Source organism: Lissotriton vulgaris, chromosome 12 (genome assembly GCF_964263255.1).
Source record: "Lissotriton vulgaris chromosome 12, aLisVul1.2, whole genome shotgun sequence".
NCBI lineage: Eukaryota > Metazoa > Chordata > Amphibia > Caudata > Salamandridae > Lissotriton > Lissotriton vulgaris.
In genome coordinates this window covers 8,025,621-8,045,415 of record NC_141700.1, presented here as the reverse complement: position 1 = coordinate 8,045,415, position 19,795 = coordinate 8,025,621, and the positions used below count along the sequence as shown (strand labels likewise).

General features: G+C 54.2%; 1 protein-coding gene across 1 annotated transcript; it reads left to right on the top strand.

The window, feature by feature from the left end:
- The first annotated feature begins 4,702 nt into the window (after positions 1-4,702).
- On the top strand, positions 4,703-18,356 carry GPX4 (glutathione peroxidase 4). Its single transcript, XM_086946704.1, has 7 exons — positions 4,703-4,886; positions 8,631-8,725; positions 10,603-10,747; positions 10,935-11,086; positions 15,075-15,099; positions 15,500-15,559; positions 18,092-18,356. The coding sequence occupies exons 1-7, from the start codon at positions 4,800-4,802 to the stop codon at positions 18,122-18,124; spliced, it is 597 nt and encodes a 198-aa protein (XP_086802830.1). The 5' UTR covers positions 4,703-4,799; the 3' UTR covers positions 18,125-18,356.
- The last annotated feature ends 1,439 nt before the right edge of the window (positions 18,357-19,795 follow it).

The following is a 19,795-nucleotide window of genomic DNA, read 5'->3' as shown; positions in this document are numbered from 1 at the left end:
GAAAAGGAATGAACATCCATTTTGTGTCCTTTGTGGTACAGGACACTAATTATTTGCTTTACAGGTGATAAGGGAGAAGTTTTTATTAGTTCAGGCTGTGACTTAAGTTATAATACGGCTCATGGTGTTACTTTTATTTACAGGTCTCCTTCCCCGCTGTTGCCAGCCTTTACTTCCCTCACTTGACCACCTTAATCTTCTGTGCTATTATAGCATTCACAATTGAGGCTATCAAGGGGTGGACCCACTTAAGCCACAAATTGATGCTGAGGATGCTAGAAGGATATGCTATGACACAAAATGGAGGGCTTCAGAAAAGATGCAACTGGCGAAGAGGTTGAAAGAGTCCGATGGAACCCAAAAGTAGATTCAAGATGAAAGGTACCTGCAAGCAGAGGGGACAGAGTCTACGCCACTCAAAAGTGACCAGGAGCCATGGAAGACCAATGTCCACCAATGTGGGGGATGCAGGAGAGTTGACGGTGCCCTTGAAGTTGCAGTTGTGGGGACCAGGCAACATTGTACAAGACCAGGAGCCGTTCACGAGCTGACCCACGTCGAATGTCAAGAGCCAAGGGGTCAGTGTCCGGCAAGGGCACCAAAAAGCCTTGGCCACTGCAACCAACATAGTCATCGAAGAAGGTGCTGTGTTGGGGTCAGCAAAGTCCAAGTGACTCACCACGAGCAGGTAAGTTAGAGAAGGCCCGAGCAAGCACGGGAGCCCACTGGCGCCAAAGAAGACCCTATTTTAATGTGCTGGCTGGTACACAAATTAGGAAAATCACCTATAGCCGGTATTATTTCCCCTTATCAGTACATACGTTTAACAGTAAATATAAGAAAGCTCTTTAAAATATGTTCTACAGCTGCCTTAATGATCTACGACTGATTATAAAAGTAAACAAAGACAGAAAAGCCATGTCAAAAATGAAAACAGAGAATTTTATATAATGCTCTATTAAATTATTATGTCTGGGCCTTTCCGCAATAGTAAAACATGAATGAATGGCTTGTATTTTTCTCTGGGAAAGGTGGAAATCCTATCTGCAAGAGCAGCTTTGGGCGTGTGAATGATTCACTGTAGCACACGCTCTGTCGCAGTGTCACATGATGAACCTCGGGTCTATGCGCACACACTCCAGCACTAGTGTAAATCAAACCCCAGGACTCTGCTTATCACACAAGAATGTGCTCTGCATGCTCTTTGGATATGAGATGCGGTTGGATGTAATATATTTCATACAGATGAAGTAACGACAGAAGCAGAGGCTCTTCGTTGCTGCCCTACATGGCAATCGGAATAACAGACAGTACGTAAGAGGAAGTAATTAATAGGAAAGTAATTTATCTTCCAGTAAAGAACGTTTCAGTCACTTCTGAAGTAGGCACATGTTTTGCAGAAGGTGTGTGCGCGAGTTTCCGTGAGGAAAACTGAATGGTGAGTATAAGCTGGTCTGCCATCTTTGTTACTGAGCTGAATCTCCCTTCCACTAGCACTCTGACATACCTTGCTTATCTGAACTCTTTTGCTTGCTGCTAACTCCACCCTTTTGCTGATTCTTTTTAGCCCTTCTGCCTTGACATTATGCTTGCTCCATTTGTTAGCATGGTCACCCTCCCTTTTTTCAACTGGCCCACCATTCTGGTTTGTCCCTTCTCTGTTGAGTTTCTGTAAATGTTGGCTACAAGGGATTTTGTTTTTTAGTCTATTCAGAACAACTTCAATGCGTTTGAATCGTAGGCTCATTGAATAATTAAGCCGAATGTATCCACAGGATTACTTAGACATTAGTTGCACAGTTTCTTTGGAAAGAGTATTTTCAATCTCTTAACAGATAAAGCGAAAGAAAAGAGAAGAAGCACACAGCCAAAAGAAGTTATGTTTAAAATAGATTGTATTTGAATAAATCACAAAGATTTATTCAAATACAATCTATTTAAAAAAACTAAATCCCTTGTAGCCACCCTTTACATAAATTAACCATTGCCGAAGTCTACAAGGGTCTATTGGGTTTCCCCACGTCCTAAAGATCCTTCTCTGTTGAGCCGGCCCTTTGGCTACCGACTAATCCTCGCGCAGTTGTGAGTTGCGCTGTTCATTTTGGAATCCCATGACCTCAGACGTGGGTAAAGAGCTGAGGATGGACAGGCAGCACCAAAGGAGCAAAAAATGCATTGTGTGATGTGTGCGTGCGGCAACTAAGACTGTTGAACTGGGTCCATCCAACACTAAAGTCTGCCCTGTTCTGGCCCCAGTGATGCTTAGCTTTCCTGTGGTTTACATAAAGGCTTGGCATCACAGATGTTCCCTGGCTCCATGAAACAGGGCTGGAGAAGTACTGTTGTGAATGGCCCGTCCTTGGGAAGGAATAGTGTCTGTACCAAGTCACCTTACACCATCAACTAGTGTACATGTGACAACATTTTGGACATAATACCTCTAGGGATGGTGCAAGGTGTGGCGGGGTCTTGAGAAATGACAAAGCATAACTCCGCTGAACAAATTGCAGGACCCATTTGTCGGACGTTACCGTTAGCATCAGACAGCACTATGGGTTGGCCGTCATCTTCTGAAGTTGATGGTGCCGGCATCGGTGGATTGTGTTTCGGCGTGAGTTGTGGCATCTTGGTAAGAGTTGGTACCGAATTCAGACTGATGCCCTGAGTGGATCAAGAGGGTCCAACTGGCACCGAGGGAGGACTCGCCAATGGAAACACAGTTGGGAGGCCTCTCATCTCCTTGGGTCCCACTGGCTCACTAGAGGGAGCAGGTAATGTGTCAAAAAGCCACAGTATGGCTATGCAGAATTCATATTTGCTGTAACATACCCAAAGGCCACAGAAAATCTGTTTGCCATGAAACAAGGGTTGGAATCAACTCAAAAGCAGAATGGCTTTGGGAGCGCAATCTGAAATCATGATGACACCTCGCACCTTTACGAGAGACCAAGAGTGGCGAAACGAGGCCGAACCCCACTTGGATTTCTTACACTTCGTCTTAGATTTCCCTGAGGACTTACATTGTGAAGACAGTCTGCTGTGGGAGCGACCTCTGGAGAAGGACTGGACCTACCCTTAGACCTCCAATGATCCCAGCGCAGGGTATTGTGGTGGTTCGCAACAAAGAGTTTTGCTTCCCGGTCTTCAGTGGCCATGGGGTTCTCGTCCGATACCAGGCACAGGGAAACCACATGTTGGTCAGTAAAAGACATTTATTTTTAGACATTCACTACAAGGTTAAAACCTTGTAGATTTTTCAGGTGAGATAGTTCCTTTGCATACTGAGAGTTTTTAGAAGAAATTGTTGATAGAAAGAGTCCCAAAGAGACAAGTGTTAGCTCCAGATCCACGTTTGTTGGTGCGAAAAAAAGGAATTGATGTCATTGCGCGTGGATGGCGCCTATACAGGCCTGCACATGCCACAACTGGCACGGAGTGACGTGGAGCTGCTGGTGTAGCTTTAGGAGGTTGTTTGGAGTGTTACACACCCCTAAAATGTATTCTGTAGTAAATAGTTGGGTTCAAGTGCTTTCAGTCGGGTATGGTGAGGTGTCTGTAGTATTTCGACTGTAATTTTTATATAAACACAGACAAAAACACACACACACTTGCTCTCTCCTCTCTGTTTCAGCGGTCTTAAAAAATGTTGGTTAGTTTGAAAAATATTGTGCTTTAAATTACTAACAATACGCACTGGCCCTTAAGCATCACTTATGCCCTGCTTCTGCTGTTAATTTTCCGGATCCAGTCTGGCGCCTGAGGGAGTATTCAAAAGGTGAGGAATCTGCGATTAAAAGTCTCTAACAGAATGATGGACTGGATGCTTATCAAGAACGGCATATCCACCATAGGTTGAGTCTCCAGGTAAACCCTTACAGTTGATAGGTGTCGGAAAGTGGATTTCTGTTGCTCCCCCCCCCCCCCCCCTCGTCCCCCCCATGTTTTTGTCTGGCTTTTGATGCAGCTTTGACTGTAGAGTACTGGGTCCCTGCTAATCAGGTTCCCCGTACCAGTGTTACTTCCCTAAAACTGTTTCATGATTGGCACATTCAGACCCCCACGGTAAGTCCCTAGTAAATGGTACCCCTGCCCTGGCACCTAGGGCCTTGGGGCTGAAGAGGGACCCTTAGGGATCCTTCACCAAGGCCATGCAAACTGCCACTGCAGACTGCATACCTTGGTGCAGAGAAAAACAACAAGGTCGACATAGCACACTGGAGTTTAAAGACTGTATGAAATGACTACTTGTGACCTCATCAAATATGCCAATTGGTCCTCAGTCGTATGCTAATTAGTCCTCCTCAGTCTTAAAAATGTTCACAACTTGAGAAATCCGAGTTATGCTTTTAGAGAACCACCCACTAGGAGTGTGCCCTATTTACTTGGCCCCGGGGGCCCCCAAGAGTGTGCCCTGCTTACTTGCCCCCCTGGAGCATAGGGCTCCTGTGAAACGCCCCTGACCACCAGGAGTGTGCCCTGCTTCATTGGCCCTGAGCCCCGCCCACCAGGAGTGTGCCCTGCTTCATTGGCCCTGAGCCCCGCCCACCAGGAGTGTGCCCTGCTTCCTTGGCCCTGCCGTGGTAGACTAGTCCTTCTTCTGTGTTTGTGGTCAGCCAGCCCCAGGCACTTTGCTTCCGCATCCTCGCGGCGGCTCCGCCCACCCTCCGGTTTAAACCCCGCCCCTGGGTTCGACCGCTCTTCTGATCAGGTTTGGTATCTCTTCCTGCCAGTCACCGTGGCCCCGCCTCCTCGCTGGGATTGGTTCCTGCCTGTCGCTGGGGGCGGTGCTGTGCTGCTCCATGTTGTCTTGTGTGGCTCGCGCAGTGAAGAGCGGCGTTCTACTGCTGAGCGCGAGCACCGCCGGGAGCCGAGCCGCCGCGAGCATGGTGAGGCCGGGGCGCGAGGCCAGCGCGGGTCATAGAGTGGCCTGCGCGGGGGGCGGAGCGGGGCGAGGGTCATAGAGAGGGCGGGGACAGAGCGGGGTACAGGGTGCGGGTCATAGAGCGGACAGTGGGACAGAGCGGGGACAAACTTCGACAAGGCCTCCCTTGTGTATTACTAGAAGGTGTATACCCCCTAGGTGCCTGGTATGATGTATACAGGCAGCCCCCTCGTGCCTGGTTGTAAGATTTAGACTCTCCCATGTGCCTGTCCTAAAGGTTTGGCACCCCCCCCCCCATGTGCCTGTCCTAAAGGCTTGCAATCCCCCCCCCCCCATGTGCCTGTCCTAAAGGCTTGCAATCTCCCCCATGTGCCTGTCCTAAAGGCTTGCAATCTCCCCCATGTGCCTGTCCTAAAGGTTTGGCTCCACCTCCCATGTGCCTGTCCTAAAGGCTTGCAATCCCCCCATGTGCCTGTCCTAAAGGCTTGCAATCCCCTCCCATGTGCCTGTCCTAAAGGCTTGCAATCCCCCCATGTGCCTGTTCTAAAGGCTTGCAATCCCCCTCCATGTGCCTGTCCTAAAGGCTTGCAATCCCCCCCATGTGCCTGTCCTAAAGGCTTGCAATCCCCCCCCCCATGTGCCTGTCCTAAAGGCTTGCAATCCCCCCCCCATGTGCCTGTCCTAAAGGCTTGCAATCCCCCCCCCCCCATGTGCCTGTCCGAAAGGCTTGCAATCCCCCCCCCCCATGTGCCTGTCTGAAAGGCTTGCAATCCCCCCCATGTGCCTGTCTGAAAGGCTTGCAATCCACCCCCATGTGCCTGTCCTAAAGGCTTGCAATCCCCCCCCCCCATTTGCCTGTCCTAAAGGCTTGCAATCCCCCCCCCATTTGCCTGTCCGAAAGGCTTGCAATCCCCCCCATGTGCCTGTCCTAAAGGCTTGCATTCCCCCCCATGTGCCTGTCCTAAAGGCTTGCATTCCCCCCCATGTGCCTGTCCTAAAGGCTTGCAATCCCCCCCCCCATTTGCCTGTCCTAAAGGCTTGCAATCCCCCCCCCATTTGCCTGTCCGAAAGGCTTGCAATCCCCCCCATGTGCCTGTCCTAAAGGCTTGCATTCCCCCCCCATGTGCCTGTCCTAAAGGCTTGCATTCCCCCCCATGTGCCTGTCCTAAAGGCTTGCAATCCCCCCATGTGCCTGTCCCAAAGGCTTGCCATCCCCCCCCATGTGCCTATCCTAAAGGTTTGCGACCCCCCCATGTGCCTGTCCTAAAGGCTTGCAACCCCCCCATGTGCCTATCCTGAAGGCTTGCGATCCCCCCCCATGTGCCTGTCTTAAAGGCTTGCGACCCCCCCCCCCCCTCCATGTGCCTGTCCTAAAGGCTTGCAATCCCCCCCCCCCCATGTGCCTGTCTTAAAGGCTTGCAATCCCCCCCCCATGGGCATGTCTTAAAGGCTTGCAACCCCCCCCATGTGCCTGTCTTAAAGGCTTGCAACCCCCCCCCCATGTGCCTGTCTTAAAGGCTTGCAACCCCCCCCCCACGTGCCTGTCCTAAAGGCTTGCGATCCCCCCCTCCCACGTGCCTGTCCTAAAGGCTTGCAATCCCCCCATGTGCCTGTCCTAAAGGCTTGCAATCCCCCCCATGTGCCTGTCCTAAAGGCTTGCAATCCCCCCCATGTGCCTGTCCTAAAGGCTTGCAATCCCCCCCATGTGCCTGTCCTAAAGGCTTGCAACCCCCCCCCCCATGTGCCTGTCCTAAAGGCTTGCAATCCCACATGTGCCTGTCCTAAAGGCTTGCAATCCCCCCATGCGCCTGTCCTAAAGGCTTGCAATCCCCCCATGCGCCTGTCCTAAAGGCTTGCAATCCCCCCATGTGCCTGTCCGAAAGGCTTGCAATCCCCCCCCCCCCATGTGCCTGTCCGAAAGGCTTGCAATCCCCCCCCCCCCATGTGCCTGTCCGAAAGGCTTGCAATCCCCCCCCCCATGTGCCTGTCCGAAAGGCTTGCAATCCCCCCCCCCATGTGCCTGTCCTAAAGGCTTGCAATCCCCCCCCCATGTGCCTGTCCTAAAGGCTTGCAATCCCCCCCCCCCCATGTGCCTGTCCTAAAGGCTTGCAATCCCCCCCCCCCATGTGCCTGTCCTAAAGGCTTGCAATCCCCCTCCCATGTGCCTGTCCTAAAGGCTTGCAATCCCCCCCCCCCCCCATGTGCCTGTCCTAAAGGCTTGCAATCCCCCTCCCATGTGCCTGTCCTAAAGGCTTGCAATCCCCCTCCCATGTGCCTGTCCTAAAGGCTTGCAATCCCCCCCCATGTGCCTGTCCTAAAGGCTTGCAATCCCCCCCCATGTGCCTGTCCTAAAGGCTTGCAATCCCCCCCCATGTGCCTGTCCTAAAGGCTTGCAATCCCCCCCCATGTGCCTGTCTGAAAGGCTTGCACCCCCCCCCCCATGTGCCTGTCTGAAAGGCTTGCACCCCCCCCCCCCCATGTGCCTGTCCTAAAGGCTTGCAATCCCCCCCATGTGCCTGTCCTAAAGGCTTGCAATCCCCCCCATGTGCCTGTCTGAAAGGCTTCAACTCCCCCCCCCCCCCCCCCCCCCCCCAATCTTGCCTGGGGTGTGGTGAGCATGGCAGGAAGGGTGTGGGGTGGGGGTCGCTGCGCCCAGCCCTGGGCTGTCCGAGCTCTAGGAGGGGAGGGGCGGTTAGCAATGGACCGAGTCTGGGGGGTGATGGAAGACATTTGATCGGCACCTGCAGCTCGCACCATCCACCCGCAGCAGGGGTGGGTGATCTGTGGGGCAGGCCCTAACGGTGCAGTGGGCTCTAACGCAGGGCGCCTAGAAGCGGGGCCGGTGAGACGCGCTGGGTGTGCTGAGCACATCGCTTATAATAATTCCTGCGTTTGCCGCTGGTGTCTGTACTTTAAAGTTTTCGTCTCGTTTCTTTGGCTCTAGTTCCCCTCTAGTTGTTACCCCGCTCCCCCCCCCCCTTCCCAGCTCCAGTTCCAGTTCCTCTCTGCAGTGTTTATTTTTGCCCCCGCCCCGCCCGGACGGCGGTAATCCTAAACCGAGATTACCTGTAAAGTGATTATGCGGAGTCATGAGCGCACCGCGCCTGGAAACCATCACTAAGCACCTGACGCCGGGGAGCCTCGGAGCCCCCCCAGGGAGAGCCCTGCAGAGGAGGCGGACCTTGAGCCCCCACCCCACCCCCTGAGAGCCGCAGCTGCACCCGGGGCCGCCAAGACTGGACTCTGCCCCCACAGCAGACCGACCCATTACCCCGGGGTTCTGCAGGCATTAGGCCACCTCTTGGTGGAGGGGGGCAGTTTGTGCAGCAGGCCTTGAGCCCTCGCCTGCGGCCGCAGGGCCTAGTGTTCGTCTCATCTTTGCCGAGGGCCCTGGCCTGGCACTGAAGAGACTGTGCCACTGTAGGGCCCCTGGGGTGCTCCAGCGGGGCTGAAGGGCCCCCACTTCTAGGGGTTCGCTCTGAGATGTAAATGGGCCCATCCACTGCCCTGTGGGTGGCAGAGAGTTCCAATACCCTGGGGCTGGCAGTTTTTGGGGGCAGCAGTGGTTGTCTTCCCATTCCACAGGCCCCTCTGCGAGGCCTCGGTGTACGAGTGAAGCGCGCTCTGGGCACTCGCCTGACAGGAGGGGTTCCCTGCTGTGTGATCTGAGGCATCTCTCGGGGTCTGGGCGTGTGTTGGGTGTATTTCCTCTGGCAGTCACCCCCTTTCTCCCCCTTCTCTCCCCCAGTGTGCCCAGGTGGATAACTGGAAGGCGGCCAAGTCCATCTACGAGTTTTCAGCCAAAGACATCGATGGGAACGAGGTGTCGCTAGAGAGATACCGGTGAGTGGGGCCTTGAGGTGGGGGATGCATCTCGCGTCTACCTGGAGTGGGGGGACCCCTGCTGCTCTGCGGGTCCCAGGCCCCCCAGAGGCCTTGCTTCTGCTGGAGCCCTCACCGCTGGCAGTGAGGCACTGGTGCACGTGGGGTGGCATAGAGTGGGCTCTGGGGCGGGATTCATGCTTGTGGGTGCAGCAGGAGTCTGTTATAACTCGAGTGGGGTGGCAGGTGCCCGCTCCACCCTTGCACAGATGATGGAGCAGTGACGGGCCCGCGGCTCTGGGGGTGAGGGCGGGCCCATGGCACCGGGCACTGTGCCAGTCTAAGGTGGCTCGGAACATATGACACTTTTTCAAGGAATTCTTGGGAGTTTTACTCCCGCAGGCGGCGGTTCCACGAAGCCTCATCCTGCTGCCAAACTACACCCTTCACAGCGGTTTTATTTTTATTTTTTTCCCCCTAAAAGTACAAGCAAACTTGTTGGGGCCAGTTTCAAAGCGCGACAAGTGGGAATACGCATATGGATAAAAGTTTTTTTTTAAAAGATTGAAGTCATTTGAGCTCAATGTCTTTCAGGTGTTCTTGTAAGGCGCGCCCGGCTGGGTTCCTCCAGTCTCGAGGGGGCGTGGGGGCTCGGCGTGCTTTCAGTCTCTGTGGGGAGGACCGCAGAAGTACTTTACATATTACATTTGATAGACGCCCTCTGGCTGGAAGCATAAAGTGTCCCAGAGTGCAGTGCGTTCTTAGCATGAGTGACCCTGGCCGCCACAGAGCGTGGGCTCTGCCCCCAAGGAAAGGGTCTCCCCCATAGCTCCATTTAATGCAAACGCTCCCCATAACCCAATGAGCTGACCAGAGCAAGCCTAGCAAACACCTTGTTTTTCACATAGATTGTACATGAAGCATGTGGCGTGAACCAGAGAGACACATGTTTTGCCCACAGAGGCCACTATGGCCAGCTCTGCACGGCGGGGGTCGGTGCCCGCTGCAGACGTCACTACACCCCAGTAGTGTTCCTGGAAACCTGTGCCTGGGACAGCCTTCCATCCGCACTACAGAGAACGTGGGGGGAAAAGCCCAAAAGTCTGTTGAGTTAGAAATATGGATGGAATTTCATATTTGTTTTTCATTTGTGTATTTTTTGTGTGCACGAGGCTCTGAGTAAATAAACAATGATGGGAAATGATTGCGGATTTGGGTATGTCGCGTTGTTGAATGTTATATATTTTACGTGTGTGTGTGTGGGGTGGGGGGGGTGATCATGGGAGGGTGAGTCTTGGCCTCTGAGGTGGCTGAGCCCAGACTGGGGGAGGTTTAGTAGGAACTGAGATGTGATGTTGTGGGAGCCTCTGAAAGACGAGGCGTTCATGGCTTGGTGTTTGTTGTGTCCAAATTTGGTGTTTGTCTCTTGGAATACGAAGTCGGCAAGGATAGCTATGCGTGCTGGCTGGTGGTTTTTATCTGACTTCAGAAACTTGACATGTGAGGCTCAGCTTCTCCACATAAAACATACTTGAACGCGAAAGGGGGCTCCATAGTGTTGCTGCTCTGAATCTGACTTCAGAAAGTTAAGTGCCCATCTGTCATACACATTTGGAGGGCTCAAATAGTAATTTTCATCTCTGAAGTGAACATAACATGTTGTCATGTCACAGGTGCAGTAAGGGTCAGAGATGCTCTGGGTATCTGCAGAGCCGCTGCCCCTCTAGGGTGAAGGGTTCCTGGCAAGGGTGGTGCTTGTAAGGGCTGTTGGTTCTGAGCTCGCTTGTCTCGTCTGCCACCTTATGTTTCACAGAGTACTTGGAAGGTCCTTTAAGTTGAAGACATGCGATGAACAAATGAAGGCTTTCTCTGACTGTTTCCTTTCCGCTTCCTTCTAGGGGGTTTGTTTGCATCATCGTTAACGTAGCCTCCAAATGAGGAAAGACCCCCGTAAACTACACTCAGCTTGCTCAACTTCACGCCACCTATGCTGAGAAAGGTTTACGAATCCTGGGCTTTCCTTGCAACCAGTTTGGGAAACAGGTCTGTAATGGTTGATATTAGGCCAGGGGGGGGCGCTTTGAGGAGCTTATGACGATTCAGCTCAAGCTTGAGACTTTGATTAACTTAAGTAGGCACTACACAACGATGAGGGCGCCAGAGGGAAGTAATAGTTGACCTGCCACTTAGTGGCTTCTAAGCACATTGACTGACTGCTTTTCTCCCTCAGGAACCCGGGGACGAGGCGCAGATCAAAGCCTTCGCTGCCGGGTATAATGCGCACTTTGACATGTTCAGCAAAATCGATGTGAATGGAGACGGGGCCCACCCTCTCTGGAAGTGGATGAAGAAGCAGCCCAAAGGCGGGGGATCCTTTGGCGAGTGAGTATGCGCAGTCCGTCTGTCTGCTAGTGTTTAGCAAGACCTGTTCTATGCATTCCTTAAATCGGGGGGTCTTTATGTCTCCAACCAAGAGGCGGTTTCACTCTGCCCCAGATTGCTGTGTTTCTTATGAAAGAACAGGGGCACTCGGCCGCTCTGCGATAGGCCATCAGTAACATCCCTCGTCCCTTGTGTTGTCATATTACCCACACGCTGTGACTACCATAACTCTTCCAGTGAGACCAGGCTGACGCTGCTATTCTGATGGCCATCCTATATGTGCTTGTTTTTTAAATGGGATCAGTGAATCGAACTGCAATGTTTGAATTGTTAATTATGCCCAGATCTGCAGATTTTATGGATATTTTCTTTTAAAAAAGTTTGTCATTCTGTGAGATTGGATGAGTTTTCTTGTTCCATGGGGTTAGAGCGGCTTTGGGGAGGGGGTGGGGTAAATACAATTTTTGGAGAGCATTGCCCTAAAGGCTGTGCAGTTCTGTGGTACCAGTGATGTTGAGGGTAGTGCAAACCTGTGGACCTTGCTTTCCTACATCCAAGGTTGAATTGGGCAGTGCTACATCACTTTTTAACTCCTGTGAGGGTCGCGGTTCCACCCGCTGCGAGGCGCGGGGGTCGCGGTTCTACCTGCTGCAAGGCGCAAGGGTTGTGTTTTCACCAGCTCACATCCATCCCCGCGTGCCTGTTAGAAATGGGGTTGCCACTTCTACAGGGGGTAGCATGAAACAGAGTGGGCAGGCCAAACTTCAGAGGACATGTGAAGCATCCACGCAGTACCCACATACGACGCACCAGGCATACCACAAAAGAGACACGACACCAGTTTGAGTTGGAAAAAGAATAAGTTCTGTATTCTCTCCAACCTGCGAAGGTAAAGCACAATAATAGTGGTAATCACAACAGGGCACCAACTGGCGCCAGAGCAGAGTATATCAAGGGGATTATTTACAAGGGAAAAATGGTTAAGTCCATGGCTGGAATAAAAAGAATGTGTGGTCATAAGCACGAACTCTTAGTAGACTACGTGAGGGAAAGCAAGAAATACTAATGAAGCCCAAGGGCGATCTCGCAGGGCCAACTCAGGCCTTCATCCTTGGCCTCGCCTCGTAGTAAGCTTTAAGGGTAAAATACAACATTAAGCATCAACGCCAACCCTAGGCCACTATTCTTCTAGGATCCATTAACCATGTCCTTCACCAGGCTTCTGCAATAACTTGGGACCTCAGGGCAATCCAAACAGCAGGGACTCTTAGCTCCTGTGTGGGGTCAGGCGAAGAGGGGCGCCCCTCTTACCACAGGCTATCTCTACTTATGGAAAACAGGCCTCCAATTCTCCCTGTGGGGTGTTGCCCAGTCTAGGTGTCTCCTGTGTACATCCAGGGCCAGCAGGGCCCAGTCCCGGTTTCCAAAAGAAGAGGGGGGGGGGGGCGGCGAGCACCGACCCTGTGCCCCGTTACCTTCTCCACCCCCCCGACCCCCCCCCCCCCCCCCCCCCCAGTCTGATTGATGCCCACTCACCGGTAGTCCTGCGGGGGAGGAGGGAGGCTCCGGTTCCCGGGTTCCAGCGGCCTTCCTCCTCACGACGGCAGGGCTCCCTCTCCCCACGGAGCCCTACAGGTGGCACACAGTAAGAACCGGGGCTGCGCAGGGCGCACAGCGACGTCCTTCCTCTTCACCCGGGCCCCTCCTCTTTCTCACGGGGACCCGGGGCTTCCGTCGGTTCGCTCTGGCACAGACCGGCGGGGTGGGCTCACGCTCCGGTCGCATCCCACGGGGCTCCCTCCAGACTACGGGGGCCCCGCAACGGCGCCTCTCACCCCTCTGCTTCACCCGGTCCCCCCCCTGCCTCCCCCCCCATGGGGACCCGAGGCTTAGGGTCGGCTTCTCTTTCTCTGGCTGCCTGGCCCGGCAGCCAATCCGAGCGGGTCGCGTGGACCAATCCGTGCGCTGGGGGCGCGGCTGGTGACATCGCCGGCGCCCCAGCCACGTGATGCGGGCCCGGTCGGCTTCAGGGCCTAGCACGGCCCTCTCCTCACTCCGGCAGCCCTCTCCTGGTACCGGGGGCCGCCGCAAGGGTGATGGCAGCAGCAGGGAGGCTCCTCGCTATCTCGCCTGGCGGCGGCGGTGATGACGGCAGCCACAAAGGGTAGTCACCCTTCTGTTAATTATTTATATTGCAGGGTAGGCTCCTGCACGGTTCAAGGGGCCAAAAGCGTGCCAAAACGCGGGGTAGGCTCCCGCGGCGCTTTGAAGTAAATACAGTTCCCTCAGGTCACACAGGCACAGCGCTTTCGGTGGCAGGGGGGGGGGGTGCTTGTCAATTTATAGCGCTCAGGGCCTCACAGCACTTCGAGGCTCAGCACTGCAAGTGGGCAGACTGGTCTTCCAGGCACATCTCAGGCAGCCATTCCTTTCAGGGCAAGCAGTCCAGCACTTTGGCAGGCAACAGTCCCCTTAGTATAGCGCTGAGGAGTAGGTAGTACTTAACAGCACAGCGCAAGGGGGGTGGGGGCGGACGGTCCCAACGGCAGGCCCCAGGGTACCTCTTACCTCCTGGGTGGTGGGGGTCCAGTCCAATGCACTCCTTCTCTTTCTTGGCGCTTCCTCGCGCAGCGCTGGCGGGATGCTGGGTCCCAACAGCTCCAGGGACCTAGGGGCGCCCTCCTTCTTCAGGGGCCTTAGGGACAGAGCTGTAGCACTACTGGGCCAGATCAGCAGGTAGTGGGGGCATTATCAAAGCAGGGTGGTAGGCTCTCGCCATCCTCCCACACTGCAGCCTTAAACTCCTGAAGTGGGGCTTTACAAGCCCTGGGGACAGTAGGGGGGGGGGTTCTGGATGGTTGCAGGGTCCAGCAACACAGGCCCAAGTGGCGGCATCCCCTTGCAGCAGGTCCTCTCGCATTCCTGTCCCAGCTCTGTCTCACTGCATGGTGGCACATCTCCCTTACTTATACCCTCCTCCCAGTCAGTGCCAGAACCTTCTCGAATGTGGTGACAAACTGGCTCAGGGGGAGGAGTAGAGCACCCTGGGTGTCGGGCTTCCCTCCAAAAGCTAGGGGTGGCTGGGTACCTAACGACTAGACTGCTAACCTCATACAGTCAGGTGGCACACACATAGCCTGGGCATCCATTTTAAAAACACAGCCTTTCACCAGGGTACATTTTACAATGGGGGAAATTGACAAGTGCTCACACCATTGCATGACATTACATATTAACAAGGCCTCTCACACCACACATGGCCTATACTGGTTTATTACCATGGGGGAGACATCTCAAATTAGTGGGGCAAAAAGTGAAACATTTTGGGGGAAAATGACCAAGTCCAACAGTGCCTTTGCTGCAAGAGACTGAACTGCGGTTACTCCATGTTACGGGTGAGCAGAGATGCTCTGATGCGATAGCAGGAGCTCATCCTGTTGAAATATATCTTTGTTGTGGTTATCCCTCTGTATACATATTCGTATTAAATGTCATCGAAAGATGACCTCCAAACATGACGCTAGTCGAGAGTTCCGAGGCTCTTACAACCGTGCTGTTCCCTCAATGACCTTCATATGTCTTGCAAACTCTGCTGCTGGCGAGCCCCACCGGGCTGGCGGCTTGTGAAGTCTTGGCACTTTAGTCTTTCTGACTGTAATGCCACCTTGCTTTCGATCAGGAGCACTTCTCCGCTGTGAAGCATCTGCGGGCGCTGGGCTCACGGGCTTCTTCCTGTTAGCACCAGTTCCTCCCAAGTGCATGTTGGCGACTAAGGAGCCCGATGGAGGGGAGCTGTGCCTAAATCATGCAGTCTGGCTACCCTTGGAGATATCTAAATAGATGCCCCCTCAGTAGAGTGTTTGTTGTGTCCCGTTTACGGAGTAGGCGGGTGCCTGGGTGGGTTGACATGGGAGTATACTGCTGTGCTTCATCGTGGGTTTGTAAATAGTGTTTCCTTGTCAATGACTCTTATTTCTTTCTCCTCCAGTGCCATTAAATGGAACTTCTCCAAGGTAAGATTCAGTCACCATGTCGTTCTGCTCTAATGAGGCAACTAACCCCCCTCTAAAGGCTGTTTGTAAACTGAGTTCTGTTTGGAATTTGTTTTGTGCACATTGAGGGCCAAAGAAGCTGGTAAAGCAGGTTCAGCAGGCCAGTCCCACGTGAGACTCGAATGAAGTCTTTTTGAGCTAACCCGCTGTCTCTATTTCTGGATGTTTAGGTTAGACGGGACACCGTGCCACTCAGCAAGCTTCCTGAGCCGTTATAGGGGCATCTGCTTTTGAGAACAATCACTTGGTCTACTCCCCTGTCAGCATACTGCACTCTTCCCCTTCCATGTGCCCCACCAGGGTATCTTCAACCCTCCCTGCTGCTGACCTGCTTCCTTACACCCTCTTTCTTTGTTCCCAGTTTCTCATTGACCGTGAAGGACAAGTCGTGAAGAGATACAGTCCAATGGATGACCCGGTGGTGAGCTTTGTTTTTGCATTTTTGGGGCTTTGGACAGTCTGTCTGGATTTTAAGTTTGGGTTGGTGTGGGGAAAGAGGTGCAGCTGTGGAGGGAGTGTGGGGGAGCGATGTGAGGTGTGCCGCTTTCATCGGAGGTTTCTCCATGAGAGGAGAGCATGCTGGGTAACAGTCTCGCTGACTGTAGGGGTGTACTGCAGATGTGCAGTGGTTTGGATATGGGGACATAGCTGATGCATTGTTGGTCTTTGTGGCAACTTCGGTTGCCAAAGCTTGGAGTGTGCAGCTCTCCCTGGGTGCAGAAGGTTGGAGGGGGTCACATTGCAGCGTTGGTTTGGGTCAAAGAGGTGAATATTTCCCCTGCAGCCCGCCAGCTCACCGGCTGCAGCTCTAGGTGCATCCTCCGCTTTGCAACATCTTTCTCCTTGCCCTGCAGCTCTACTGCCTCTTCTCTCTTGCCCTGCTCCTCTCAGCTGCACTTGGTGCCTGCAGCATGCACTGCCTCCTTCCCAGTGCCTGCAGCATGCACTGCCTCCTCCCTGCTCCTCTGCACCTGGTGCCTGCAGCATGCACTGCCTCCTCCCTGCACCTGGTGCCTGCAGCATTCTGTCTCTTTGCTGCACCTGGTGCCTGCAGCAAGCACTGCCTCCTTCTCCACCTGGTGCCTGCAGCATTTTGTCTCCTCTGCACCTAGTTCCTGCAGCATGCACTGCCTCCTCCCTGCTCCTCTGCAGCTGGTGCCTGCAGCATGCACTGCCTCCTCCCTGCTCCTCTGCAGCTGGTGCCTGCAGCATGCACTGCCTCCTCCCTGCTCCTCTGCACCTGGTGCCTGCAGCATGCACTGCCTCCTCCCTGCTCCTCTGCAGCTGGTGCCTGCAGCATGCACTGCCTCCTCCCTGCTCCTCTGCAGCTGGTGCCTGCAGCATGCACTGCCTCCTCCCTGCTCCTCTGCACCTGGTGCCTGCAGCATGCATTGCCTCCTTCCTCTCATTTGCACCTGGTGCCTGCAGCATTCTGTCTCTTTGCTGCACCTGGTGCCTGCAGCAAGCACTGCCTCCTTCTTCTCCACCTGGTGCCTGCAGCATTTTGTCTCCTCTGCACCTAGTTCCTGCAGCATGCACTGCCTCCTCCCTGCTCCTCTGCAGCTGGTGCCTGCAGCATGCACTGCCCCTCTCTGCTCCTCTGCAGCTGGTGCCTGCAGCATGCACTGCCCCCTCCCTGCTCCTCTGCACCTGGTGCCTGCAGCATGCACTGCCCCCTCCCTGCTCCTCTGCACCGGGTGCCTGCAGCATGCACTGCCCCCTCCCTGCTCCTCTGCACCTGGTGCCTGCAGCATGCACTGCCTCCTCCCTGCTCCTCTGCACCTGGTGCCTGCAGCATGCACTGCCTCCTCCCTGCTCCTCTGCACCTGGTGCCTGCAGCATTCTGTCTCTTTGCTGCACCTGGTGCCTGCAGCAAGCACTGCCTCCTTCTTCTCCACCTGGTGCCTGCAGCATTTCGTCTCCTCTGCACCTAGTTCCTGCAGCATGCACTGCCTCCTCCCTGCTCCTCTGCAGCTGGTGCCTGCAGCATGCACTGCCCCTCCCTGCTCCTCTGCAGCTGGTGCCTGCAGCATGCACTGCCCCCTCCCTGCTCCTCTGCACCTGGTGCCTGCAGCATGCACTGCCTCCTCCCTGCTCCTCTGCAGCTGGTGCCTGCAGCATGCACTGCCTCCTCCCTGCTCCTCTGCAGCTGGTGCCTGCAGCATGCACTGCCTCCTCCCTGCTCCTCTGCACCTGGTGCCTGCAGCATGCACTGCCTCCTCCCTGCTCCTCTGCACCTGGTGCCTGCAGCATGCACTGCCTCCTCCCTGCTCCTCTGCACCTGGTGCCTGCAGCATTCTGTCTCTTTGCTGCACCTGGTGCCTGCAGCAAGCACTGCCTCCTTCTTCTCCACCTGGTGCCTGCAGCATTTTGTCTCCTCTGCACCTAGTTCCTGCGTCATGCACTGCCTCCTCCCTGCTCCTCTGCAGCTGGTGCCTGCAGCATGCACTGCCTCCTCCCTGCTCCTCTGCACCTGGTGCCTGCAGCATGCACTGCCTCCTCCCTGCTCCTCTGCAGCTGGTGCCTGTAGCATGCACTGCCTCCTCCCTGCTCCTCTGCACCTGGTGCCTGCAGCATGCACTGCCTCCTCCCTGCTCCTCTGCACCTGGTGCCTGCAGCATGCACTGCCTCCTCCCTGCTCCTCTGCACCTGGTGCCTGCAGCATGCACTGCCTCCTCTCTGCTCCTCTGCACCTGGTGCCTGCAGCATGCACTGCCTCCTCCCTGCTCCTCTGCACCTGGTGCCTGCAGCATGCATTGCCTCCTCCCTGCTCCTCTGCACCTGGTGCCTGCAGCATGCATTGCCTCCTTCCTCTCCTTTGCACCTGGTGCATGCAGCATGTGCTGCCTCCTTCCTCTGCACCTGCAGAATGCACGGCCTACTTCCTGCTCCTCTCAGCTGCAGCTCTCCTGCCTCTCCCTCCAGGTTGACCTGCCTGTGTTTGTCTCCTCAGGTGATTGAGAAGGACCTCCCCTCTTACCTGTAGTGCTGCTGTTCTGTTGCCACAGCCTCCTGCCTGCTTGCAGCTGGAGTCTTCGTTCTGCAGTCATGAAGGTCTGTCTCCAAACCGATGCCAGGGTGGGGCAGGCCGGATGGTGCGTGGCGTGCGCACGGCGGACAAGGCTCTTTGCAGCAGCCAGGAGCTGCCATTTTCTACAGAAAAGAACTGATCATGTGATGAAGATTAGAAATAAAATGTGAATTATGAAAACTCTAAAGCTGCTGACGAAGCCTTACTGGGGCAGGGAAGGGGCTTCTGGAGTCTGTAGGCACACAGGGGCTCTCGATCCGTTCACATCTGCAGTGTTGCAGCTCTGTAACTGAACACCAAACTCCATGGTTGGATAGAAATGCTTTTAGAACTTTCTGTTAACTCTACTATTTCGGTTTCTCTGACACCAGGCACGAAGTTCCAAATCTGGTTGAGAAGATTCCTGCATTCCCAGAGGTCTCTGCTTGCATGACCGTGAGAGCGCACGAGCAGGCAGTCGCTGGCTCTTCCCGGCTGATGTTTCAATCCCACATAGACCAGTTTAAATATAATTTGTTTGCCCACCAGCATCTAATGAAGAACATGTCCTGTCTTAAGGCTGTCGAGCTTTCCTTGATTGCGAACCATCCTTTCTGCCATGCTGTATGCGTGTTGCAGCCTCTCACGCAATCCTCATGGTGTGGCCTTCGCATGGTCGCCAGAGTTCTGGCCACTCGACTCAGGAGTTCTACTCTTGTTTCTGGGGCAGGGTCTGTAGATGGCCCACGGTTTGCTGCAGTCCTGCCAGGTTTCTTCTGAAAGTCCTCCAAGCTTCCTAGGATAGACGCCATCTTTATAGTCCTCCCTGGTGGTGTCATGATGGGTTCATTTGCACTCTGCCCTGTTCTTCAATGGGTCAGGTTGGTTCTTCTGGAAACACACTTCATTGCCTTTGAGGGACAAGGTGCCTGTTGCAGAGGAAGTCCTTGCGCCAGCCTTGTAATCCACAGCCGAGGGTAGACTAAGAAGTTGTCCAGTTTAGTCCCCAAGATGGACACTGGGCCAGAACCTCTGCTGTTTGAATGCAGGTCAGAGATTGCTGCCTGCAGCGTCTAGCAAATCCGCTCACATAACTTGTGCACACAACACTCCTGCTCATTCTGGAACACTCCATGCTGTAAACACTATTGCAACACACCATTGTGATACAGCCTGTGTGAATGAATGAATGAATGAATGAATGACTGGCAAGATTTGTAAAGTGTGTGGCTACTCTCTGGAGTGTCCCGTCGCGATTGGGAAAGCGAAAGAGGAGGCAATGGAGTGTAAAAACTCAGCTCTTTAGCATTTTTTATTTTCAATAAGTTTGTTCACTGACACAAACTGTTTCTCTGCCCTCAAACAACTGAAGTTTGCAGGCACAGGAGGGAGAAGGATCTACCTCCTGTTTTTGTTTGCCTTACCCATGGGACCGTGGTAAAATGAGCAGAAGATATCTGCAGAGTTTTAAGGGGAGAATAAAATTGCACCCTATTGGGCAGGTACTCTGGGCCAGGCTGGTGGAGAGCTCGGCACAGATGTGTCAAGGGTTTGAGGAGAATCCTTCCGACAGGTAACCAGTGTAGGTTCATCAGATGGGTCGTCGTTGACACGTTTGGGAGGATGGAGTACCAGCTGAGCTGCTGC